This window comes from Malurus melanocephalus, unplaced genomic scaffold, assembly GCF_030028575.1.
Source record: "Malurus melanocephalus ecotype Western Australia unplaced genomic scaffold, MMel_1.1 scaffold_251, whole genome shotgun sequence".
Classification (NCBI taxonomy): Eukaryota; Metazoa; Chordata; class Aves; order Passeriformes; family Maluridae; genus Malurus; species Malurus melanocephalus.
In genome coordinates this window covers 526,496-553,258 of record NW_026623483.1, presented here as the reverse complement: position 1 = coordinate 553,258, position 26,763 = coordinate 526,496, and the positions used below count along the sequence as shown (strand labels likewise).

At 41.3% G+C, this 26,763-nt stretch overlaps 1 protein-coding gene across 1 annotated transcript; it reads left to right on the top strand.

Moving 5' to 3' along the window:
* Positions 1 to 1,788: 1,788 nt before the first annotated feature.
* Positions 1,789 to 26,073, top strand: LOC130579024 (protein spinster homolog 3-like). The gene is made up of 11 exons (XM_057375512.1): positions 1,789 to 2,019; positions 4,233 to 4,298; positions 4,746 to 4,882; positions 5,397 to 5,548; positions 6,430 to 6,496; positions 7,328 to 7,518; positions 9,448 to 9,600; positions 12,628 to 12,817; positions 15,484 to 15,549; positions 21,631 to 21,729; positions 24,357 to 26,073. The coding sequence occupies exons 1-11, from the start codon at positions 1,812 to 1,814 to the stop codon at positions 24,522 to 24,524; spliced, it is 1,497 nt and encodes a 498-aa protein (XP_057231495.1). The 5' UTR covers positions 1,789 to 1,811; the 3' UTR covers positions 24,525 to 26,073.
* The last annotated feature ends 690 nt before the right edge of the window (positions 26,074 to 26,763 follow it).

The window sequence follows — 26,763 nt, the reverse complement described above, 5'->3', positions numbered from 1 at the left end:
CTCAAGAGACATTTAAACTATCCAAAGTAAGGGTTAAACCCTGATGAGCTGCCCCGTGAGGCCTTCCTTACAAGGTCTGAGCTGTGGCTGGGCTTCAAACATGGAAAATATTCTTGGTTAGGGATTCGGAGCCCGGACAGGAGCGCGCCGGGCTTGGRGCGCCACCCAGCGGCGCAGCGGGGCAGCGCCACAGCCCGCCCGGGCTCGGCAAAGGCGGTTCAATCAGTAATGGTTATTGGGGTTTCTGGTGTTCCTTTGTCCACCGTTGGGCGTGGAGACAAAACTGCTAATTTCTGCAAAATTGTGCTGATTCTTTATTGTTTCCAGCAATTCCAAAGAGCTCTTTGCTGGTTTAGTTAAGCACTGGGATGTGTGGATAGTGTGACATTACTCAGAGAACATTCTGTGGCCTAGAGCAGAGAAAAGGGGAGATAGAAGAAAGAGAAGATAGAATTAAATATTCGTGTTGAGCATGTGGAAGCAAAGGAGTCTGGATTTTACAAAAGGGCTAAGAATGGTAGGTGCTATTTTCTTTTTCAGTTTGTTCTAAAGTGTGAAATAGRCAGTTCTTAAAAAAAGTCCAACCACAGACCCATGTCTTTATGCATAAGTCATAAACCATAAGCAGTACTTATTCCAGTTAGCTGCCTCACTGTTAAACTCTTAAGAGTTTACTGGTAATTTTCACTTTAAACTTTCTTAACAGGGTGCAAAAATAAATTACTYTCTGAAGTTGGTAACCCACGAAGTGGATCAAAAGATGTGTGACTGAATAYTTCTAAAAATGTGAGTGGACGGAGGAAGGCAAATAAAGGTGTCTACACTCACCAAAGGAAAAAGAATGCCTTCCTGTGCCCTCTGCTCTTCCCCTTTTGGATGTGGTTTTTTGAGGGAGAAAAGGGAAGAAATCCCTTTGCAGAATTCAAAGCTGTGGAATGTGCACAGTTCTAGCAGCAGTGAGGAATAATGTTTTTGTTTCCATCTCCTTTCCTCTGGTCACTCATTCTGGGTTGTTAGTTGGTTGGACTTTTTCATATTCTCCCCACACCCCCCAAAAAGCAAAAAAACAACAACGAAAAAACACCAAAMCAAAACAAAACCACCAAGCAAACATCAGCAAGTAGTCTGGAGTACTGATTTGACCTAAAACCTCAGGAACTTAGTGGAAAGGATTTTGTTCTGGGAGTAGATCTGGCTGGTGCAAAGCAGGTGGATGATAGCAGGGAGCCAAGAAAGGTCACATGCCAGGACAAGGCTACACAGCCCTGTTTCAAAGGCCAGCGATTGTGTGTGGTGAGAACCTGAGTTGCAGAAAAAGCAAATGACTTGTCCAGAGTTGCACAAGAAGTCTGTGGTAAAGGAGGGCTCAAGGGAAAAAATAGGTACTGATCTAGCAAATCAGCTTCTCTTGATTTCTTTACCTTTCTTCTGTAGAAAGTTTTTTTTAGCTCTAGCAACTCACTGAGAATTTAACAAAGATTATCATTACTTTTGCATTTGTAGTTTTCATGAGAACACTGCAGAGTTCTGCCCTTTTATTTCTTGAGTGCACAACGGATTGCTTTGCTTTTGTTTGCGTTTACTTTTCCTTGTCTTCAAGGCCACAGTCTTCAGCAGTTTTGCAAAAACACAGCCCTGCAGCTTCTTTCTTAGTTAGTTTTTCTGGCTGCAACGAACATTTCATTTCAGTTCTTAGTGGCTGTGCTTCAGTGCCGGAAATGACCGTAGTGATTGAAGTTCCTCCTAGCCCCAACATCAATTTTGTGTGAGGAAACGCTTCATCATCCCTGCTGAGTGTCTGCACTGGGAACATGCAACCCTGCTGTGAACATGAAGACACAGGCTTGCTGCTCCAGGCAGTGCCTGAGGAACAGAATTATGGAGCTGCTGCAGCAGATGGGACACAGTGTTCATCAGAGTCTGTGTCCAGAAACAGTCCAGCAAAGAGGGATTGGCTAGTAGTTGCTGTACTGTGCTTTGGGAATTTAATAAATTTCATGGATTGGTTCATTGTGCCAGGTGAGASCCTATTTTCCTCTTCTAAAGAAAAACAAATTTAAGCTCTTAACRGCTTTGCTTGCTCTACAAATGTTTCTAAAGTAAGGATATACTTTTGTCTTTTCACTTTTTCTTATTTATCTCTTTTAGGCTGTTTATATTCTTAATGAAACTTCCAATTACAAATCTGGAAAGACCTAGGAATGATTTATTAGATATTAATATTTAGTAAAATGCTTACAAATATACAGTATTTTAAACAGAGAGAGAGAACAGAATTCATACACAGAAGTTTCTTTTTAGTGAAAAACTTCTATGTATGACTTCTGTTGTCAAGTAACTTTCCTTGGAGAAGGGCAGGGGACAGAAGAGGATTAAAATATCTGAAAGGAAGAACTTGGATACTAGAAGGGTGTCCCCTTGRAAGGGTTAAGTGCAAGAAGCCATTTGGCTCATTCCAGGCTTTGAACTATTCGTGGGCTGCTGTACCTGCTAAGTGCTTAAAATTTTCCCAACATGCTCTTGTGAGTGGGGTACCTTCAGGGACATGTAAGAATTCAAGAGCAGTGGTGGGGGTAGTGCCAGGCCTTTGAAACATCTCCTTTAATTAAATGACTGAACCACTTTTTACTTAATTCCATGACTCCTGGGCCATGGGGGAAGTCTGTAAGCTGCAGTTTTTATACCACAGCAATGTCCTGCTAGAATTCAGTGCCACTGCAGAATTCTTGCAACAATGCTTTTGAGTTTGGCTGTCGAACTGTATGATCATGTTGTTAGATACCAGCCAACAGGAAAGAGAAGAAGGGGAGGTATGAGTGTCTGTTTAAAAGTAAACTGACAGGAGTTACAAAGTTGTGGTTTCYGGGTAGTTCTGCTCCCAGGCTTTGACAGAGTTTGCGTCACGGAAAACAAGCTCTTCCCCTTAATTGCCTGCTAACTTCAGTTTGTTAAAACTAGTGATCATGCAGATCTTTTACCTCTGATCTGTCACCAAGCTGTTCAAATCAATGCTTTGTAATTTGCTAGCAACTGAGAGGTCTAGTTATCTTAGTTATGTGGAGGGGTTGGCATTTTCTTGGCGCTCAATGTGAATGTTAGTTTGAGATGAAGTTGTCGTTCTGTTCAAGTCTTGTTCGCTGTGATTTGTTCTAAAAACTCCATCAGTCCAAACCTCTGTAATACAGTATTTCTGTGTGTTGATCACTGGCAGCTAGAAAGGAAAGATACAATTGATTGTCCTGTTTAAATGATGCCAAATATTTGAATWAAATCACTTGTTTAAACTTTTGAAACCATCAGGAAACCTTTAAATGTAAAATATGTTCGAGAGTTATTGAAAAACAGCTAGAAATCTCTGGAGCTGCTGTTAGGCTGGACCTTGATCTACAATGACTTGAAGTGACATCAGTAGGGAGTGGACTGCTGCTGCAGCCCTGGGGACTGTGGGAGAACATGGATTTAGCTTTAAATTAACTGGTCCCATAAGGAATATAAGTGGCTGGAGCAGTGTAGTTCATGGCACATGTAAAACACTGTGGGAGAAGTGGTGCCTCTTGCTGATCTCACCCCACTGCCTTCTACTGCAGATGAGCTCCTGTGAGCACAGCAGGCRAATTATACAGAGCTTGTTCTCTTAAGTGGTGGTGGTTTCATCCTCTTAACAATGTTATGATTTTATCTATTTTGRCAAAACTGAAGTGGCATGAGAAGAAATACCTATTTTTGATTGATATCTTTCAACACTGGAGTACAGGTATGCTTTTTTCAAAGCAGTATCTTCTATTTTTAATTGTTTTTCAGCAATGTAAATCAGAAAGACAAGATAGGTGAGATGGAAGATCTGCAGCCTTGGTATAGTGTAGAGATGAAAATTATCTTTTTGTCTTAAYGTCCATGAGGTGTCAAAGGTTGCCWCTGTTTTGTTCTGCATTGTGTCCATTAAACTTTGACCTCTAAATTGTTCATATACTTAGGTGCTAATGATGCAAAAGAAACAGCACAACACGTGGTTGAAACAGTGGGGAAACTGGCTGTCATAAGACCGTTATATTGGAAGATGCAATAAGAATTTTTAATTCTCTGTGCGTCTTGTGCTTGTGGTAGAGTAATGGCYTACATCCAAACCAGAAACTAAACGTGCTGCAGTTCTTGCAAGCCCTGTTTTTTGAGTTGGCAGTTGCAAGGAATTAGCAGGGTAGTTTGCTATCATTCAGTGTCTGCCTCTGTTGCAGGGATCCTGTTGGATATACAGAAATATTTTGGGCTTAGCGATGGGAAGACAGGTCTSCTGCAAACAGGTAATACAATCTCCTCAATTCAGACACAGTTGACTTTGCCTTGCCCCTCTGTGGTCTGCTCCTAAAATAAGTCCAGTTACTTACCTCTTCTAGTTCCTTCTCGTATGTGGTATTGCTCACTTCCACTTGTGGGCAGGCTGCCTTGCAAAACTGGTGCAAAACTGAAAGTCAGACTGGAACAGAGTCCTTCAAAAATCTCTCAGTATGTGAATCACAAAAGATGAAGTGTTTCTTAAGAAATACAGAACTTGAGTAATTCACACGCATATTATTTTTGTATAGGTGTTTTGATTCTGTATTTATCCTTTTCCAAATATCAATCCTCATCTTAGTCCTAAAAACTCAACCCCTGTCCTAAAAATAACTTGAGTTTATCTGAGGGGTGAGCAGTACATGTGATACAAATAATTTGATCRATGTTGTCTTTGCTTGTTGTTGGATTTCTAGTCTTCACCTTGTGTTACATGCTGGCTGCCCCCATCTTTGGATACCTTGGAGACCGCTACAACAGGAAAATCATCCTTGGAGCTGGGATTTTCTTCTGGTCTGGTGTAACCTTAGGAAGTTCATTCATCACTGAGTCGGTATGTTGCTTTTYTTAGAGGGTGCTACAAAAATAACCTGCATACATCTTGAAGAACTTGATATAGAGTCCTCTAATCACCTTTGGAAAAGCACCAATGACCACTCATTTCCCGAGCCTCAAGCCTGGACTAATGTATTTCATGCAGGAATGCCTTATGGAATGTTGGAGTCCAGCCTAGGCAATAGAGAACCCACACATTATTGTTGCAGTTGATGGGATTTTATCTTTGTCCTGAATGTTTATTGTTTATGACCTTACAGTGTGACARCTTGTTGGGCAAGTATGTGCTCTATCCACCCTATCCTGAGATTCCCTCTGGYTGTCACTCTGAGAAGTCACTGCTGTGTAGAAAGAGAAAGCCCAGCAGTGAGGTGTGAGTGAAAGGAATACAGACATCAAAAGGCAGTTTGATTCTGGTAGATTTGATCCACTAAAATGCCCCTCTTTAACAGTAAGATTTCTTTCTTTCTTGCATGGACCTTTTTTGACTACAATATGTCTTTTCTCCACAGTATTACAGGATATTTGTTCTTTCACGAGGACTGGTTGGCATTGGCTCTGCCAGTTACTCCACTATAGCACCTACCATCATTGCAGACCTGTTTGAGGAAGGAAAAAGGACCACAGTGTTATCTATCTTCTACATCTTCATTCCAGTGGGAAGGTTGGTTTTCTTGCTAGTGGCCTTTTGAAATTCTGTCTGACCACACCTGCAATTCAATATACCCTGAGCCCAAATCAGATTTATTTTGATATATATCTRTACTGCTCTTGCAAAGGGATTTGTCACTTCCTTAGCAAGTTTGAATGGAGCTGATTAGGTGTATTTCTCTGATTACCTTGAAAAAAATTCTCTTTTTTCTCCCCAACATATTTAGAGAGAATCTACACTCTGTAAAACTCTGGTTTTGAATAAAACATTGAATAAATTCTAAAAGAAATATGTGCATGARAGTATATCATTTATTTCTGTGTTTGGGAAGACAAACTAGATACTAGTTTATTTGACAAATCTTTCAAGAACCCTCTGTTAAATGTCTTCCAATGAAGAACTAGTACTTCCCTTTCCTCTTTTAGTTAAATTGACATTGTGTCTGAAGAAAAGGTGGGGAAGGGCTTTTCAAGTAGTTTAGAGGCATATTCTGTATAAGAGCAGGCAGCCAAAGCTGGGCCCAGAAGGCAGATTAAAAGTAAAGAAATTCCTGCAGGGCATAATTCCTGTGGCTAGCACAGAAAGGATTAGGTAATAAACTGTTTTATGGGCTGTTTGATCCRGGTTTGCCGTGTCATTCTATAGAATAGCTATTCCAGGGGGAATCTGGGACATTACTGTCATCATCTCAAGTCCGCTTGAAAGAGGTTCGACTCTGTTTTTAATACTGGCTGGCAAGTAGACTAACACAGAGCATGAGGGTTGTTTTTGTTTATCCCTTTGGAAAACTATGACAGAACCTTCTGTGTGCACTCCTTAGCTGGCAAGACATGTAATTTCAGCCATCCAGAATTTATTGGTGCTTACTGATCATTCCTTTCTGTTRCTTACAGTGGCTGTGGTTATATGCTGGCAGCTGGCATGGCAAAAAGCACAGGTGACTGGCATTGGGCATTCAGGGTGAGTCACTAACTTTCATTCACTGTAACATTATCACTGGGATTTGGATTCTTTATGTTCATGGAGCAGTGGAAGGACATTGTATACTCTTGACAGTTCAGGAACGTGGTGTTTAGAAGTTTTCCTGCATGACAAGTGGCAGATTTCTGCCTAGTTCTGGTAGGTGCAGGTGAAGTTGTATCACAGCCAGGGCAGATTCTGCTGTTCCTCTTACCTGAAGACACATTTGGAATGGTTGTCATTGCATCAAGACCTCCTCAAACAGAGGAATTTGAAGGTAAAATGATCATTATACTTGTAGCATCACTTTTCTGGAACACTGTTGGGAACAACTTCTATTATTTGAGGGTTTCAACAAAATAACCTCTTCTGGTCATGTCATCATGATGTCTGTTGCACCTAGAGCCTTGGAAACACTTTGCTGAGTCTCATACCTTTTATACAAAATCAATTGGCACGTGCATGTGAGTGGGGCAGAATATTCATTGGAGTAACACTGGTATTATTCAGGTAATRCTGGTGACTGCATCAGTGATTCTTGTGTTTGTGGCCAGAGTACTACAGCACAATTTTCTTTCTTCACACGCTTTTCTTTAAAATCAGAGGGAGGAGCAATCATGTATATTGTGATGGGGAGGGAGGATCTAGTATCTTTCCTCCAAAGTCACCAAAGTCACTCTTTTTCTTTACAAATATGACATAAACCAGCGCACATCTATTTCTGAATATATCTGCAATTTTCTGATCAGTTGTTCTAACACAATTTGAATTGCTGTTGAGTTCTCACTATAAAAACAGGTATCTTTCATCTAATCAACCTTGTGTCTACAGGTAACTCCTTGTATGGGAGGTCTGGCACTGCTTCTCCTGATTCTACTGGTCCCTCACAGGATCCAGAGGAAGACAGCTGCACACAGAGCTCTGAGCATCTCTGGCACAATACAAAGAGCCGATGAGAAGCCAGATGTACACAGAACTGCCAGAACTACTTGGTGTCAAGATGTGGGGTCACTTGCCAAGAAGTAAGTRGTTTGAGCTACAAAGGTTCCCTCTGTTGAGGAGTGACCATTCCATTATAAGAAATAAGTCCATTGAATCCTGCTCTGCTCCTTTGTGCCACATGCTGTAGGCAAGAGGATGGAAACAGCATTAGTAAAAATCTTTCTTCCACTTTTCCACAGGAATGCTACATAAGAGATCAAAAATTTCTTTGCTTCTTCTATCCTTCCATTTTGAGGAGGGGTAAGGGGGCAAAGTTACAATGGYAGTTTGATCCTATTTAAATCCAGGTCTACTTTCTACTAAATTTTCCCTTCCCTCTTGCTTTAGCCCGTARGTTAAGCTAGATAGGTAAAAGTGCATAATTTTCGGGTATAAATTTATTTGTAATTCTTAGTGCCTGACAAAGGTTGGAGCAGCATGTCTTAGTCAGTCTCTRTGGTGTTTGGGAGCTTGCTGTGCATGAGGTCAGTGTTTGTAGAGCCCCAACATGGTTTATAATGTAATTCTCCATGTGTTTTGATGAACTGAGCCGTGGCTGACACACGGCTTTTAACCACACAAAAATTAACGACACCACCAGCTGACCTGCAGGACGAAGTAAAATCCGGACCGGAGCAGGTTCCTCGCTCCTGTGACCCCACAGTCAGCCGGTGACAGGCCTTGCCGGGGCAGGACGAGAAGCTGGAGCCGCTTTGGGAACAGCAGGTGCCGCTGTGCAGCTGCGCCAGACCCGGCTCCGTGCTGCCGCTGCCCGCAGGCTGTGTTCCCGATCCAACGCTTTTCGTTTAAAGGCTGCTTTCCTGGGACCTTGTCTATCTTTGGAGTATTCTTCCAGAGGATCCAGCGTTTTTCTAACTGCCCACTAAATCTGCATCCTCTTTACATCCTGAAGAGCAAGTACACTAGACATCAGTTTAGTTGGATCACAATTTGTAGGCACTACATCCTGAAGTGAAAAAAAAAAATTCTTGAATCAAAAATGAACCCTTCTAACATTTCAATAACTAGACTATCTCCAAAGTTGCTTTCCTACAGAGATGTTCTATTGTTGTCAAAATACATTTTAATTGTCTTTTCCTTTAGCAATTGATTTCCATTTTCTTTTCCTTAGGCAATTATTTGCAAAGCATAAAGACATACTGCCAAAAAAAAACCATGTGGCTTCACTTTTAATCAAGTCCAAGAGCACTTTATTTTTAGAAGATGGTGAATTGGGGTAATTTCTTAACAAATCCTCTAGTCTGGTTGTCACTTGATCATTTGCGGCAGTCTTAAGATTTCATACATACCTATCGACCTCAAAGGGAGTTTTCTCCTGAACTATTAATGACAAAGAGTCCAGCAAAAATTTAATTTTCTCCTAGAATACAGCAGAAAGGAGACAAGCTTTCAAAAATGCTTCACCTTTTGTCTAAAAACTGCTATGGAGATTGAGAGTCTATTTTTACTCACTCAGGTGGAGTTCAGGAATGCTTCAGCTGCTGCAACTTCACAGTTTGGAAGACCCAGACATCACTCTCATTTATACTGGTTATAGAAACAACTTAAAACATGAGGCATTTAGACTTGCACATAGAACCCTTTCCTTTAGCTCCTAAGCCATTAAATTCTTGCTCACTCTCTATTGTTACACTTCTGCTATCAACAAAAATCAACAAAAATCACAGCAATTGTTTTGGCAGAAGATGGTGATAAAATCTGCAAGAGAGCAGGATTTAGCATTAAATCAATAGGTCATACCCTTTGCTCTAATTAGTACTTTATTGTTGGATTTCATAATAAAAGCTGATCAGAGTTCAGATATTCAAGAGAGTGGATTTTGGTTATAAGATGTCTGAATGAATTATTTTGTTATTGCATGAAATTCTGGGTGTTGCAGGTAGGTTTTCCCTTTTTGCTCACATACCATTCTTTCTAATATCTCTCATTTGTTTCCTTTTGTCTTTCAGCTGTAGTTTTGTCTGTTCCTCACTGGGTCTGACTGCCATGGCCTTTATCACTGGAGCCCTGGGAATGTGGGTGCCACTGTTTCTGTACAGGGCTCAGGTTGTCCAGGGCATTGTCCCACCATGTCTCCAAGAGTCATGCAATTCATCTAACAGGTGAGCTGTGACTGTGGGGGCACACTTGGAAACACTGCACAGTGCTCAATCACAGCTTGTTTCCAAAGGCAGAAGGGAGGATGTGACTGAGCACTTTTTGTGAAGGCAGTGGGATGTGAATGTTAAAYTAAATTGCTTCCAGGTATCTGAGACACTCTCCTTTGTTTGTTTGTTTATAATCACTCAGTTAACTGGAAAGATGCTGCCAGCCCTATTTAAGTAAAGTGGGAAGAAGCAATAACAGGAACACTTTATGGGGAAAAAGGAGCAGCTTTAGCAAGGAGATTTCAGTTGACAAATGACTGTGCATASCAAGCTAGTTAAATACCAATTTAAGTATATTTAAATCCTGTGTTTTAGTAACTTTCCTATTATCTTATTGTTAATCTGGYTTTATAATCCCTGCCATGTTGTCAAGTTCATTGTGGCTCTCAGTTTGAAGAAAGCTTGATGATTTTGATGTAGTATGGTATCATCATATCAAACCAGCATCTTGTGAATAGCTGCCAGCCGAGCTCTGCTTGCAGAGCATGTCCAGACTAATGAAGATTCAYGAATAATATGAAATATTGTATAAGAAGGAGAATTTACACTAGTAGAAGTAGTCATAACACAACTTTTTGTAGATCACTTTTCCCCACCTAGGAAGAGAAGTTTTTCTTCACAATGCATTGTCCAGAATACAAGTGTACATTCAATATTCCTCTTGAGTCTTCACAGCTCCCAGTGAGCACTGGGACTGACTTCCTACTGTACAAGTGTCCCTTTCTTCAGGAGGTATCCCAACGCTGGTTTCAGTATCTGCTTTTGTAATAAATTTCAAAGAACTAAGTGCTTACTACATGGCCTTTCCAGATGAAGACAATTAAAGGGAAAAGCACCCATCACACCTTAATGTGTTCTCTGCAATGGAATAATTGAGTCAACTCAGAAATGATTTCTGAGTTGTAGTGTAACCAGATGGATTGAAGAGTCATGCCAAAATCCTTCAATGGGAAATGAATTGTCCTTCCATGGATGCCACCATGGCACATTACTTATCAATGAACAGTACTGGGAAGGGAGTGAAACCCRGGAGTCTGACTCAGGATAGGCAGACAAGGGAAGCTGAACAGTTTAACTGTTTGGCTGTATCTGTTCACAGGTGCAGTTTAAATACTTCCTTCATTAAGCTGAAGGTGTTGGCCTCTAGTTTGTTTTCTAATCCACTTCTGAATTATTATTCTACAGTAGTGTTGTTAGAGCAGACATGGTCTTCAGGGAAGTGAAACAGAGCATCTGATAGTTTAACCTCATGTACTGCTTCTTTTAGGATGCTTTAAATATAACCTTGGCATAAGCTCATGCCAGAAGCAGCATAAGGCTGGGTTTGGACTCTTATTCCAAGGGGGTGTAAAAAAACAGAATATAAACTACTGTGTCAGACTGATRGTGCTGGAGGAACTGAGCTGCACATTACCAGACCTGCTCAGGGATACTTTAAAGATGTTTTCCCCTCGGGCTGTTTSAGCAGTTTCAGACTTTGTTTAAGGATCAGGACTGTGTCACTTACASTCTTTGGAAACACAAGCTTCCATTTTAGGCACCACAACAGATTTAAGTCTCAGTCCTTTCAAGGTAGATTGATAGGCAGTGTGAAGTTTTTGTTTTGGTCTTTGTGCAGACACTTTTGAACAGATCAGACAGATATGTGAGCATTCTCAGATACTAAAAGATCTCATAGGAGCTTTTCCCCAGGACTAGGCTTCTGTGCTTTCCTACTCTCTGTCGACTGAACTGTGCTTGGATTTAGTTGTGGCCATTCTCTTTTATTCCAGCTGCWGGTTTATTTCAACTACACTTTACAATACATGAATATCTAAACACAATTCCATGCTTCAATCAACCAATGTCACCTTGGAACTTGCCACTCCTGAACAAATCTCTGAGATAGTTATTCTGCCTAGTGACGACCTATACTGTCACTATCAAGCTATAGTCAGTGATGGATCAGAACCCCGAAGAACTTGCAGGGAGAGTACAAATTTGCTTAAAGTTTGTTATCTTGCATAGCAATACCTTTTTTTCTTGTAGAATTATTGAGGTTTTCTTAATCAGAAAGAAAGAAATGAAGAAGTGGATGTGCTGCAATTTAAAGGAACCGATCATATCCCAACTGGTTACTTTGCTTTGCAGTTAGAGAAAGCTCAGGAAAATGTACAGAACTTACCATGTAGCACTCTAAAATAYTCAGAAGCACCTGTGCTCAGAATACATTGGTCCTGTCCCTGTTTKCCTTCAGAGAGTTATGATACATTAAACAATCAGTGGCACCACTGATCTTGTGCTAGAGACTTGCTTTGTCATTGGGGGTTCTCATTTGGGACAGAGACAAAAGCACATATGGAATTTCCTTTGGAAGCTGAATCTTCTAAACTATTCATTACATGTTCCWTTAAAACATGAACTTGTGGTTCATTTGCAGACACACAAAGCTGAGTGGTATTGGAAATTCTGCATTCAGAAAATKCTATGTGGACCTGGCAGTAGTTACCTTTCAGTATTCTTTGAACTCTTCTGGGAAGTGGTAGGTGTTTCCCATAGTCGGAGAAATGACTCATCTCAGCTGTGCTAAGCAGAGGGTTATAATTTAGATGTATATCATTCCATGTGCTAGGATCTCTTCCAAGACAGCAGATTGTGATACAGAGTTACTCCATCTGTGTTTCAGGGATGACTGAGTAGATTGGTTCACAGGGTAACCAGGATGACTGTGTCTCCTCTAAATCACAGCATGTCCAAGCCAGGTCGTACTGAGCAGAGCCCATATCTTCTCCACRGGATACAGCCTCTGTCACAAAGCCATAGCTTCAGCTGAGGCTTGAGATTACATCCATTTAGAAGGAGCAGGAGGGTTACATCAAGTGGAATAAAATTCAACTTCCCCATTAAAGATTCCTCTGAAACTACAGCTACAAGCCAACACCATTTTTTTTCTCCACAGTACAGTCTCACTATGCTCAACTGAATCTTTTGCTTTGTCACCAGCCTAATATTTGGAGGCATCACCATTGGGACAGGAATCTTGGGTGTTATTGCTGGAGCAGAAGCCGCAAGACGATTAAGGAAGATAAACAACAAAGCTGATCCTCTGATCTGTGCCACAAGCATGTTCATTTCTGCCTTGTGCCTCTACATAGCTCTGATGGTGGCCCAGACAAACATCCTTTCCACTTTTGTAAGTGAAAATTAGCAAAATGTCTTATGGCATCCTAGGGAGAATAGAAAAAGGGAGGAGGAGAGGGGTGGCTTTTGCAGAATTCTCTGCAGTCTTGTAAACCATTAAAAGGTTTCAGTGACTTCTGACAAGGTATCCAGGTAAGCTCTGGGCTCTGATGTTCCCATAGCTGAGGTCTGTCCTGTGAGAGCCATGCTGGGCAGTCCTAGRTCCGGGATGAAGGGTGAACAGAGCACAAAAACTGGACCTCAGGACCTGTAGAGTGTCCACACTGAAGAAGAGAATAGTAACTGTGCATTTGGCTGCATGAAACTTGTCCCTTATGCAAAAATGTAGTTAAAGCAAGTCTCAATCTTATGTTAATTTTTAATGTTTTGTGGCTGATTTAGTATTCTTATTTATTTTTGCTGTCTGAATACTTAAAAGATTGGTGTAGTTGGGACTGCACAATACACACAGTTCTTGCTAAGAATAATTTAGCCCTCACCTTCAAAGCCCCAGATCACTAGCTGATCTTCAAAGTCAAGCTTTTGGCAATGCAAACTGAAATATAAGTCACTTAAATTCTGTTCTCAGTAAAGGGAAAAAACAGAAACTTACTAGGAATGTTGAAAAATCCCTGTAAGAGGGAATTGAATATAAACCTTATTTCAACTATAATCTGGTAACAGCTAGGGAAAGACTTCTGTGCTTTTTTCCTGTGACTCCACAGCCAAAATSACCATGATTAACATAAATAAGAGGATCCAAGTAAAGTTAATTACAGTAATCAACAGTTCTCTGCAAAAGGGCACTTTTGCAGTTTTTTTGCTTCTAAGAATAACACTTGTTCAAAGAGGTTTTCCTTCTGACTCCTCAGGAATATGTATTCCTGTGGAAAAACACCTTTATAGCAAGAGACAACACAGGTGGATTTGCCTGTCTGAGTGTGTGCACACACAAAGCAAACTGTGAAATTGAAGATTATTTTTGGATCCAAGAGTGTGGATCTGAGTGCCCAGAAGAATTAGCCATTTTCTTTTTCTGCTTCTCAGATTCCCACATCGGTTCACTCAGAGTGTGTTTATCCAGGGATTTTTTGTCATTAAAGGTAGAAAACAACAGTTTAATTTGCCAGACTGTGCTAGATAAGTGAATCAATACATTGGGTTGTAACTATCAAAATATACCTTTTATTAGAATCATAGAATCACAGAATCATTGCATCAGAGGTTTGGGCTGGAAGCCCATCCAGTTCCACCCCCCTGCCATGGGTAGGGACACTTTCCACTAGACCAGGTTGGTCTTGTCCAATTTGGCCTTGGACACTTCCAGGGRTGGGGCAGCCAGGGCTTCTCTGGGCAACCTGTGCCAGGGCCTTACCACCCTCAGAGGGAAGAAGATCTTCCTAATATCTAACCTAAAATATTGTGAAGAAAAAGATATATAGATAATGGTCTATACTAAGTATAGTGCTTCAAGGAACTTTTTCTCCAAACTGGTTTGGAGAAGAAAATAAATGAACAAAACAGACAAGAACCACAGAGGAAGTATGAATATCCTAGGAATGTTATCTGTATCTATTAACTATAGGATATCTATAGATATTCAAGGCATACTAGGTCTAGTTCTTCTTAGAAGAATGTAAGCCACCCCTCAGAAAACATCTCTCCGTTTGTCATAGTGCCTTTCCTAGACTCTGTTTTCATCAAGCAGGGACAACATCTTGACCAAGACCTTACCAAACACTGTGCTGGCACCTGTTGTAACAAGGTGCCATCAGTCTGGTTAGTAGATGAGAATGATGTGTCAGGTGCCATGTGACTTTGTGGCTTGTGTTTCAGAAGAGATTCTGCTTTCTAGCACTCCTCCACCTCAATGCTGTAACTTTAATGCTTCCCTCAAGTCTCACTTAGTCTGGGTAGGCCACTCCAATCTGTGTCCAAGGCTGGCTGAAAGGGTTAATATTTTCTGAAGCACAGCTGTAAGAACTGTTGTGTGCCCTACCCCTTTTCCTGATGGCTGGGTGCCCATCTGTGATGGATTAGGGATTTCCCACAGGACACCAAGGTTTTGAGGCTGCCTGTTCCTTGTAAYCCATTCCATTTTGGAAGTTCCCTGTCTGAAGAAGCCCTTAAGAGTACTTGTACTGGCACAGAGGTGTTCARTTGGCTTCATTTGCATCCCTGTACACTTTTTAAACCTGTGCTGAATATTTCTCTGCCATGGACCTTGCTTTTCTGTTCTTGGGTTCACTAGTTCATAGCAGTTGATCTGGGAGGGTGGCATRTGCTTCCTCTTTTGGTTCTTCTGCTGAGGATATGTGACTCAAATACCTTCTTTGGTTTCTTTTCCCACCTCCAAGATGAAGTTAGTGTTTGTAAGCATAGATAGAGGTGTTTAATTCAGAAGTAATAGGTAGGTAGGACAACTCTTACATAGCTGTCAGTGAGCAGTGGAGCACAGTCAGTGAGCCTGCCTCATCTTCACAACATAGAAGGGCAATGCAGTGTATTGTATAGTATAGTATAGTATAGTATAGTATAGTATAGTATAGTATAGTATAGTATAGTATAGTATAGTATAATATAGTATAGTATAGTATAGTATAGTATAGTATAGTATAGTATAGTATAGTATAGTATAGTGTAGTAATAGTATAGTCACTGCTTTCTTCTGTTTTGCAGATTTTTATTGCATTTGGAGAACTGTTTTTGTCTGTAAACTGGGCTGTTGTCACAGACATACTGCTGGTAAGTGCTTGTGAAATTATTTCTTTATTTCAAGTGTTTTCTCAATGTGATATTGGCCCTAAGTCTGCATCTCAGTGACTTCCTGGGGAATGATGAATGAACTCCTACTAGGAATTCTCTTATTGGTATCAGTGCCACAATCTACTGCTGGGCAAGGGTGCCAGTGGCAATGAGGGTGTGGTGGTGCAATAGCCCAAGTTATTATAATCCCAGGAAGATGTCCTGATTTGGAACTCACGCATGTAGGACTCTCTAGGGCTGCCTGTACCCAGAGTAATTTGGGTTTGTGTACAGCTTTGTGTTGTCAGATGTCTACAAAAAAAATGCTCTGCACCAGAAACAGGTCATTCTTGGTCTCTAATCAGGCTTTATACTTGTGTTTGAGGCCTTTGACAGGGTGATCCAAATGAGGCAAAGCTGATAGTCCATGAACTATTAGCAAGTTCCCTTAGCCCAGAATACAGTGTAGATGAATTCCAGCACTTGCAAGTCGAATTCATTAGTGGTGCTACACTGCCAAAGCATCAGGCCAGCAGTGATGCATAAGGGGCTCTTGGGGGTTCCAGRACTGACACCACAAGCCTGAGGAATAGCACTGCATGATTAAATTTGATTCTGTGATCAGTCATTTCTTTAGAAAGGAGTGATGTGAAAAGCACACATCTTGTAGCACAGTTTGTCTAGGCTGTGATGAGCAGCTTCTTCTTTTTATCATGTCAAAGGTTTTTAGAGTTAGTAATTTTACTTCAGTTTTTACTCTAAAGAAAAATTTGGCAACATTCCATKTATGTTGTAGCTGCACAGTCACTAATAGATGTCTGTGTAAACCCTGGATCAGATGCTGTGATCACTGAACTACACAGACCATTACAGTCTTATCAAGTAGTTTATATGACTTTCTTTTCATTAATCCATAATATGAACAAGTTGAATGTGGTTTATCAGTGCAATAAGCAAAGAAATGCTCATATCTGATAATCAGATTGCAGAAAGCTGATTTAAATACCAAAGTTATTTGTATGATTGACAATTATTTTGTTGCTACCCATGGGCATAAGGCAAAATATTTAAATTGACACTACCCTTTTCTATGAGGAGTAGAGTACTGGGTCACACAGGGAACCCAGACTCTACTTTGGGATCTCTGTGCTGAAAAACTGTGGATGTGATTTTAACCCAAATATTTCAAGCAGGAAGCTCCCTGAGAGACAGGGACTGCTCAGACAAGCATGGTACTGGCACAAYGCTGCTGCAGTTAGCACTGAAAGTGGGGAAATTGTGTAAAGCTATCAGAATAAGTGAGAGAAGGCACAAAGTTAAGGTACAGCAGGACAAAGATCTTTGACTGTTTCTTCCCAAGCAAGAGTCAGGTGAACGTTTCCCATTTTATGTAATAAGTGTTTCATTCTAAGGGAGCTGAAATCTATTTGCAGATTGCTGCTGCAAACTCCGTGGTCATAATAAATCTTTCATTTAAGAAGCACAGTGAGTGCATTTATGTGTAGTGCAACATGCAGTGATGCACAATACAAGTTCACAAGAGGGACAGTAAAAAATCCTTGCAGCCTGTGGCTCCAGTGGAACACAGGTCACCATCCCTTGCTGCCACAGGAACTGGAAGTTACCCCTGAGGTCGCTGCCACTGTGGTCTGAGTTGCTCAGATATACAACTTGCTTGGTGTCTCTACCAGCTAACTAAACCCAAGTAGTGGACAATAAAGCAGAGATAAAAGTATCCCTATTACAGTGTTCTGTGTAAAAGGATGAGAAAGTATATTSCCAAATGCTGAGCACTGCCTAGTAACCAAAGGGGCCAGCTGTGAAGCACTACAGAGCTCTCCTTGCACTGCCTGACCTTGCCTTGACACAAGTCTGTTTATCTTTGTATTTCATAGTTGAAGAACCTTTCTTTGTATTCTGATTGGGATGAAGGAATGGAACGACTTACATTTCATGGGTCTTCAACAAAGTCCTGCTGACACTGACTGTGCATTATGTTCTCTTTCACGGTGCTGCTCTCTACATGTCAGTTTTCTGCACTCTGGAATKTTAATAAAATAGTAAATAATGTAGTCAGCATTAGTGAATTGGCTGCTTGCTTGAAATCTCAGCCAGCAGCCAAGAGAATTTCGATTCTTATTGGACTCTTACAGAATAGTCAAAAACACTTACTCTATGAGAAAAGAGCTGAAGCCTTGCAGCAGTGAACGGGTGCAGGAAAGCTATCACTGATCCAGACTGACATTTTTAATTAGCTTCTATTTCAGTTTATTTTGAAATAATTGGAGGGTTTTTTGCACCAGAACTGAGTATTAATACCATTGCCATTCTTTTTACATCAGTTGAGGCACCAGCTTTTTTAAGTTTCTTTTCTTTGAACTCCTACATCTGCGTTTTGACTCTGTCTCTATTAAAGAAGAAGGTGACATCAATGAGTTAGGTAGGGCTGATACGTAGTGAGGAGAGTGAGGCAGATAGTTGCTGTCAGCTCTTCAATTCCTTCCTGAACCCAAACTGCAAAGCCTGTGAGGAGTGGGGGTTTTGTTCAGTTCCATCACTTCAGTCTCAGCTTTCTTAGGGAATGCTGCATCACATTGCAGCCTGCAGAAAATCTGTAGGGAGCATCAGTGCCATATCCTGGATCCATGTAAATCCAGAAGAGAAGGAAGTTCTTGTCTCCCAGGTGACCAACATGTCTAATCTCCATTTATTTTAGAATATTRTGGGATTAGTTATCATCAATATTGTATCAATTGGCAAGAAATGAGGAGGTGAAAAGTTTGGCCTAGCACTGTGGTGCTGTGTACTCCTGGGAGCAGACATCCAATTTATTACCATTAATGTGCTTTGGGTTGGACCTCTTGAATTCTAAATGTTACTAATCATTTTAGCAGAAAAACAATGGAATTGAGCTGAATTTGTAGATGTCTGCTCATTCAGTGGCAATCTTATTTGGGAGTTGTGTTTCATCTTGTTGAAACCCCACGAGTTCAGTGCATTACTCCTGTTGTATTGACTGAAGGGTGCCATAGATAGCAGGAGTAATTTCTCTTTTTGCCTCATTTCCCATGTGGTCTGGTAAGATTTCTGATAATATAGCTGAATTTGCTAATGCATGTTCTTATTTTGCCATGAAAATTACTTTCCTTTCTTCYCACATGGCCCTACTAGCTAGACAGYGTAGCTAGGAATTCATTTATCCTGCGACCTGTGGAGCTGAAGATAAAGGAAGATGCTGACTGAATGATAAGGACTTCCTCCCTTTGTGGCTGGTGCATCAAGATGCACTGCATGTAGCCACCTTTGTGCCTCCTATTCAGAGTAAAACGAAGGTATCTTCTGTACAACTACAGTCCTCATGTGCAAGTGGAGAAGTGCTGTAGCTGCCTTGCTGGTTTACAGGGAGGCTGGACTTGGAGTGTTCCTCATGAAACAGGTTTACTATCTGTGAGATTATGGAACTCTGTCTTTTAGGTTTTTGGCAGCTAGCAGTGTAGGAGATGCTGGARCTGGAAGCCTCTGTGGGGTTTGGGAAAGCTTGTAACATGTCCCTGTCTTCAGAAGTGGCCTTGGAGGTGCAGGAGTGTTCACCAGCCTGTGTGTTCCATCTGCTTTTTTAGCTGACAGCTCTGTGTCAGTCTGCARGGGGGGTCTCTGAAACCTCCAGAGGCAGCACAAGGGGTTTGCAAACTGTACCTGTTTGGGGCATTTGCTTCTCTGGGCAGGCATCTGGGCAGGTTCTCCTCAGAGATGACAGTGTGCAGAATGTCACACTGATGATGGTGTGGGGTCCTGGGCACTCACTGTGGCCAGACAGGACCCCATGGCTACTTCAGAGTCCYTGGGGGAGGGGTCCTTTGTTTCTTYTTTTCCTAGTGAATCCCACAGTGCCTTGAGCTGTTGAGTGCGGTTTGTGCTGTGCAGAAGARCTAAGTAACAGCACAGACAGAGTTTGTATGAGCCCTGAAACTATAGGAAACATCCTGTCCTTCTCTKGTATTTTTCTTTGTTCCATCTGTCTCTTGTAGTTACAGATATGGGATATTAAATAAATGTAGTAGGAAGTGGTGCAGGGCACTGGGAGAGCCAAAGTATATTTAGGTTTCCTYATGCTTGCTATGCCCATGATATATTAAGTGCATAACAATATTTGATTTGCATTWCTCAAACACAGCCTGTCATTATCTRTAAAAGAAATCTGAGTCTAGGACAGATGAAATGACAGACATGAAATCCTCGGAGAGCCAAAAGCTGACAGTCTCCAATCTAGTGCAGTCTGTCCTAGCCACGTCTGCTTCCCAAGCTCAAAGTTTTCTACTGTAGTTTCTTTGTCTCTGTGCACATCCTGTTCCCAAAGTGTGCATGCTCATCATCCAGGTAGGTTCTGAGAGAAAAAAAAAATGTGGGTAGACTGCACACCCTCAGTCTTGGCCATAGTGTGTCATAGGCTCAGTGAGAAGGAACTGTTGGATTGTTCCTTCACCCCATGGGTGACAAAGGATTTCAGAGCATCCAAACGCACATAATTCCACTCTTTCACTGTCTGGGAGCTGGATGACATCACAGTGGTTTTCTGTAACTCTGGAGAGATCTCCAAAGCATCCCTGCTTTAGTATTTATTATTATTGAAGCACTAAATATTCCTAATGAAAAAGAAATGTTCCATCCATGCTTAGAAATATCTCCTTTGGAGGCACTAGGAATGAAGCAGGGTACAAGTTAGCTGCACATGCAGGATGGAAGGAGGTTGTCTCTTCTAATCCAGCTGCTCAGTGCTCTCTTACTGGGTGCAGAATTGCTGGTTTACAAGTGGTTTGTGTATCCAAGGTTGAGGCCATTCCTGGCTAAGAGGGGCACTGCCAGTGTTGTCTGGTTCTTTACTGAAACTGGTTGCAGTATGTGGTAAGCAGGACCAAAACTCTAAATTAAATGTGAGAGCAGGGTCTTTTCTTAGTTTTAAACCYAACCTATCATGTATATTAATGTTTCCTTGAAGGCAGTGATAGAGCCAGTAAAGGTCACACACCTTGAGTCTGTCCCTTGGTAAAACACCAATCACTCTGTTAATTTAGTGCGTGAGAAACCCTTAGTGATGCTTAGGTCAGTTTCAAGAAAACCTCCCAAATTGTGGAATAGAGTGCTGAGAAAATATTAAGCATTTTGTTTCTGATATGAGCAAGTGGTTGGAAAACAAAGCCATAAAGGTTTGAAATTGCTTCTGTCTCATTCTGACTGTGAATGCTTTTTGTATAAATGTGTTATTGAAAGAGACACAAATTATATAGAATCATGCTGTACTTCTTCAGGCACTTCAGTTGATCTTCAGTAGCACAGGCGTAGAGCTCTTATTACCCCCAAATTACTGTGTTTCATTTGACAAAATAGTTCTAATCTACGTGATGCTTTGCCATGTTCTGGGTGTGCACCACATCTTTTTCTCCAACTTGTTATTTAAACTGTATGCACTGAAAAACAAAATCAGTGTGAGGTGTTCTTACTGCAGTAGCTGKGTCTCAGGTATTTACCAGTTGCAGGCAGTGCCATCAAAGCATCACCAGCCACCTAGCCACCTTCTGGTCTAGCAGGCTGGGTCCTCACCCTCAGTCTTCAAGGGGTCTGCAAGGCCTCAGCTGACACTCTTTACAGCTCTTCCACGTTCCAGGTACCCCACTTTTTCTTAACAGTCTAGACCAGGCCTGCTGACATAGGTCATAAGAGATTTTTTCTGAAAGATTGTCAGTGCTGAATCCTTATTAGCAAATCATTATGACTGTAAGGGATACTGGCTGGAGGCTTCTGTTGGTTGCATGGCCAAATGGATCTGTACAAGCTGCTCTGAGTCTGTGTATGGAAGCAGAGAAGTCCTGGTTTAGCTACTTTATTGTTATTCCCTCTTATGCCTTTCTTTCTTTTGCTCAGAATAACTTCTCTGTCTCCAAAGTTGCAAACAGTRTTTGAATATGAAATACATAAAAGTTGCTGTATCAATGTCTGGGATATTGTAGAAGCAGCTGGTCACTCATGAAGTTCTCTGTGTTGATGTTCCCTCTCCTGTGGGCTGTGTTCTGTGCTCTGTTTCAGTACGTGGTGACACCAAGGCGACAGTCCACAGCCATTGCCCTGCAGATTTTGGTGAGCCATTTGCTGGGAGATGCAGGCAGCCCATACCTCATCGGGGTTGTAAGTGAATTCTCTCCTTACTGAGTTTTCCTTAGGGTAAAACTTGTAGATACTAAAAGACAGACATTCAAAGAATCATAGGCTCTACCTGGCCCAAAATCAGAAATTACTCAAATTACTGGCCCTGAGTTTAGGACACAGACATTTTTGTAAACGCTTTTACTTGCCTGAAACATCTGCCTCTGTGACGCTGGAGGTGTGTAGAACATAATCCTGTACCTAGAAGTTTGAGTAGTTCCATGCAGTGTGTAGAAATTTACTTTTATTTTAAATTTTCAGACACATATTTTTGAAGGCACACCTTTTTGCAAAGACAGTGTCCTGGGATTTAAGCACTGTCTGCTCAGTTTGTGAGGAGTTTCATGTGTTAAAACTCAAGACTTAGTTAAAACCATGACGTTTGAAATCTTGCAATTAGTCAATGGTATCTTGAAAATCAGGAAAAAAAAAGGTGCAGTGGTTGTCTTTAGATACTACTTGACCTTTACAACTCTGGTCTCAAGTCACCTTAAYCTTGGATTCCCATATTCCTTGAGACCTGATTTCTCTGCCCTTCCTACATTTAGTTAATCTAAGGTGCTTCTGGGCAAAGCAGCCTCATTCTGTTTTCTCTGTGCCATTCATTAGTTTTAGTTCCATTGGATTATATCTGTCAGTSTCATTTCCTTCCTTAATTCATTTTAAGACACAGTAGCTAACAAAGCACCCATTTTGATTTTTCTGCTTTACTCAACATGACGGAGAGAGTGAGTCCTTGTTGTTGCTTTAAAGTTTTGCTTGTATGAAAGTTTTTTTTTAAAGAAGTTCACCCCATGTTAGCAGTGTCAGGGTTGGACAGGGCCAGCAGTGCCTGTGTGAGCTGTCCCTGCACAGCTGCTGCTGGCCCAGCCACACAGGAAGTTTCCCCTTGTCCTTAACCGGGTGAAACCTAGAGTCTCAGATGTGTAATCTGTCTGGCAGAGAACACCTCTCTCGCTGAAGGATTCCTCCCGCTGACTTCCTTTTTTTGCCAAAGAGACCACTTTGCTCAATGATGTTAAGAAACTCCTGCTCTCACACAGATCTGCCTCTGTGTGTGTGGGAACACAACAACCAACATCCCTGTGGAAAATGGCAGCAAGGGGATGCAAAAATGGGAGGTACCCCATAAGGTGAAATATATCTTGTTCATTCTCYCTTTGACCAAACCATTGATTTAAACTTCCTACCTGAAAGATAAAACTGTTTGTTCATCTTGCCCTCTGTCCTTTGACCTCTTTGGGACACGGGCAGAACTTAGACTTCATGCTGCATCCTGTCCGCCACTGTGTGCAGGACCTGCAGAAGACACCTTAAAGAGCAGCTCATCAAAAMCAGTGAAGGATAAAAAAGCTTATCCAGAAAAGATTAACTCAGGTAACCCTGTAACTTCAACAGAGCAGAGGCAATCAACCCAGGAATAAAACTACTGTGTGTCCAAGTGGCTTTGTGTGTAATGAGCACCCACATTGTCCTCTGGAATGTTCTGTGAACCCATACATGAACACTACCCATGGCTGCTGTTGGTTAAACACCAAATCTTCTGCTTTCATGCCCTGATAGTGTTTCCTAACCTGCTTCAGCCAACCTTTTAGCTAAATATCTGGCTGAAGAATCAGGGAATTGTCTTTTTCAAAGCCTATTTTTCTTCCCTCTGCACTCCAGRCATTTTTTCTCTAAGCATTTTAAAATTAAATGCATTATGCTTGTATTATGGCCATTATGCTTGCTGTAGTCCCTAGGTCCCATTTAGAGTTGATCTTGCTCTTATCTTGCTAAACTGTCATAAATAATCATACAAAACCCAGCAAAGGTTGAAGAGACTCATATTTGTGCATTTCAAGTCACACAGTATATTCTAACCATCAAGAACAAGTGTGGTAATAAAAATTACTGCTTTCAAYATTTATCTTTTTGTTTATGTTAAGAAAAGATTTCAGGTTCCAGGGTTAAGTGTTGAATATTACTAAGTTTCTGGAAATCAGATCTACCTTCTGTCTACAAAAATAAAATTATTACGTATTATTTATAACCTTTACAACCTCATTCTCCAWCCAGCACAAAAAGCACCTGCCTGGTATGTTCTTCCTCCCATTTACTCAAAGCATCACTCCATAACTCCTCAAATGCCTTTTGGATCAAAAGCAGACTCCACTCTTGTCTCAAGTAGATTTCCATCTCTTCTCTGTCTACTGAGTGTTGCTGCTTGTGCCTGTACTGCTGCTTGACCCGCTGTTTCTATCCACTGGATGCCAATAAGGGAGGCAGAAAATTAATGAATGGCATCAAGAAATGCTAAAGATCACAGCCAARTGCCCATCCTGTGCTAGCAATCTGGAAATGGGCTAGAAAATGGTAAAATGTATTTCCTGCTCTTGTGACTGGAGGCTCTAAAGGTGTAAAACAACATGAGAGTACTTGACCAGTTGGAAGCTGGAGAGCACTGAATACAGGTGTGCTGGATACTGGGTTTGATAACTTTAGGAGCAGACTCTCATCCCTATCTGCCTCTTTTATTCTTTTCATGGCCCACACTGTAAACAGACTGTTTAAAGCAGGAGAGGATGTAGGTATTATCCCTGATTAATGCAGCCTTGTTCCCTCCCCAGATCTCCAATGCTATCCAGGCCAAGAACACCCCATCATTGCAGTGGAGTTTCTGGAGCATGCAGTACAGCTTCATCATCTGTACTTTTGTTGGGGTCTTTGGAGGAGGCTTTTTCCTCCTGACATCTTTCTGTATCGAGGAAGATCGGAAAGAAGCGCAAAGGCTCTGAGGTGTCTGTGTGTCTTTATAACTTTAAACCTGGGTATGGTGACCTGTTTGGACACCAGCCCTGGTATTGTCTCTGAAACATTAGACCATGTTAATGTCTGCCTTATGGTAATGCCATGTCAGTCTATAAAAATGATAAGGGCAAAATCCCAGCAGTCTCAGATTAAACAAACTTCCCACATTGAGTAAAACAGACCACGGAGCTCAAAAGCAAAATTGCTGTTAGTGCAAAATGCTGGAACACATGGAAATAACATCCTTTACTGTCATGCACCCCTGCAAACTWCATGGAAGATGAGGTTCTTTTTCTACTCTGGTCTTTCTCAGCCCTTTAGAACCAGTCCTGGCTCTCTGTAGCACTTCTCCCTCCTACCTGAAAGAAATCATATTCAAAATGTAAAAGACTTAGAAAAAAACTGTTGAATTGGACAGAGCCCTGTCCTCAAGCACCTGGATTCTTACAGCCTCTTTGTGCCCTGACTTGGTTTTCTAGATACTAGCAATGAACTTTTCCTCAGAGGAAGATGAACTCTGGGGCGAGATTTGCACAGAAGAACATCCTGCCTTTTTTTCTTTCCTTTTTGCTTAATGAGATATAGCTGGGGAAARGGCCAAATCACGATTCCTCCATATGGCAGAAAATCCTGCATACTGACTTTTTGGGATACTTTTGACTGCAAGTCAAAAATTGCTCGTGCATTGGCATATGGCAACCCTCCTCCCCCAATCTGCAACCAGGCCCTTGTCCTCTCTGGGGCTTGGGAGCTCCAGGGGGYGTTTTATAGAGCTGTCACCAGCATGACTGCTGATCTCAATGAGGCAGGAGCTTTCAAGGCATGTCTTCTGGAGATTAGGGAGACCTATGAGTTCTCAGCAGGATGAGATTTGCCTGTAAATTTGGAAAATGTCAATAGTACAAAGCATGTTTTCAGTGGTTTGAAACGACCAAGAGAAGCAGAAACTATCAAAGTCATGTCAGATTCAAGACAGGAGGGTTGTTATAATTTTATATCTAACATGTTAATGGCCTCTTCCTAATCCTTTGAAGCTCTTCAGTGTATTCTCAGGCCTTGAGTAAGTATCTCCTCTCATCAGTGAGCAGTAGTACCTGTAAAAGCACTTTAAAATAACTGTCCATTTGAACTCCTGTCTCCAAAGTGAAGGGGATTTGGGATGTGGTATCTGTTGTCACAGTATCATGCCAGGTATCAAACAGGACATGACCAGTGTGGCCAACTTCCATTGTTTGTCATGGTGTAGTTCCCAGGAGCATCTTAAAGCCAAAGCCTGAGGAAAATATTGGCAAGTGAATTGTAAAATGTTATGAAATCTTGCCTCAATCTCCCAGCAAATCAAAAGGATCATAAAGCACAATATTTCTGTAATGACTGTGAATGTCTAATGTCACTGTAAAGAGCATAATTCAGCTACTGCAGGTTTTTGTTTTTCCCTCTGTCTACCTCATTTTTAAAAATCTGTTCTGAAATCTGACTTAAATCTAGATAGTGAAATGTGACCATTATGGGAAATAATAAAGAAACTTTGTGATATTCAGTAAGAGTGTAAGAATTTTCTTTAAAATAAAAGTTGGTATTCTGAAAGACTGAGCAACTTTTCTGGTTGTAAAAACAGACTGTACCACTGACCTTTTGGAAATTCCTGTGGTGCTGGAGAGCCCACATCTGAGAATGGATTGTTGCTGTTGGATATGAATGCATCACCTTCTAGAGGTCCTAAGTGCTTCAGCCATGGCAGGATTTCAGGAGCTCCATGTGCTTCTCTATCAGTGCATTGAGGGCTTGCCCTGCACATGGTTGAGCAATTTATCACTTTTGTTATGTCAGCATTAAATTCTTAAAAAAAAAAAAATACGTTAGAAGCTGTATCTGGCACACTGTGCAGGCACGTATTTGACATATGAATAAGAGATGCCAAATGCTGTTCTGTAAKTGGTACATGCAGTCCATGACAAACTCCTTCCCACTCCTACTCCAATCTCCTCKGTGAAAGTCAGTGCCTAGAAATGAACAGATCACACTGACTAATCATTCCATCTCTTCAAATGCCTCCCTCTTTTCGTGGCAATTTATGGGCAAAAACTATGTATTTTTGTAGTTTTTTGCTGCATTTAGCAGGACTAACACTGCCACCAAGCAACTGGATACTCTGAGCTGTCTCACTGAGAGCTGCTGCCAGAGGCCATGGAGAGRTKCAGCACCAGCATGGAACAGCCTGGGAAG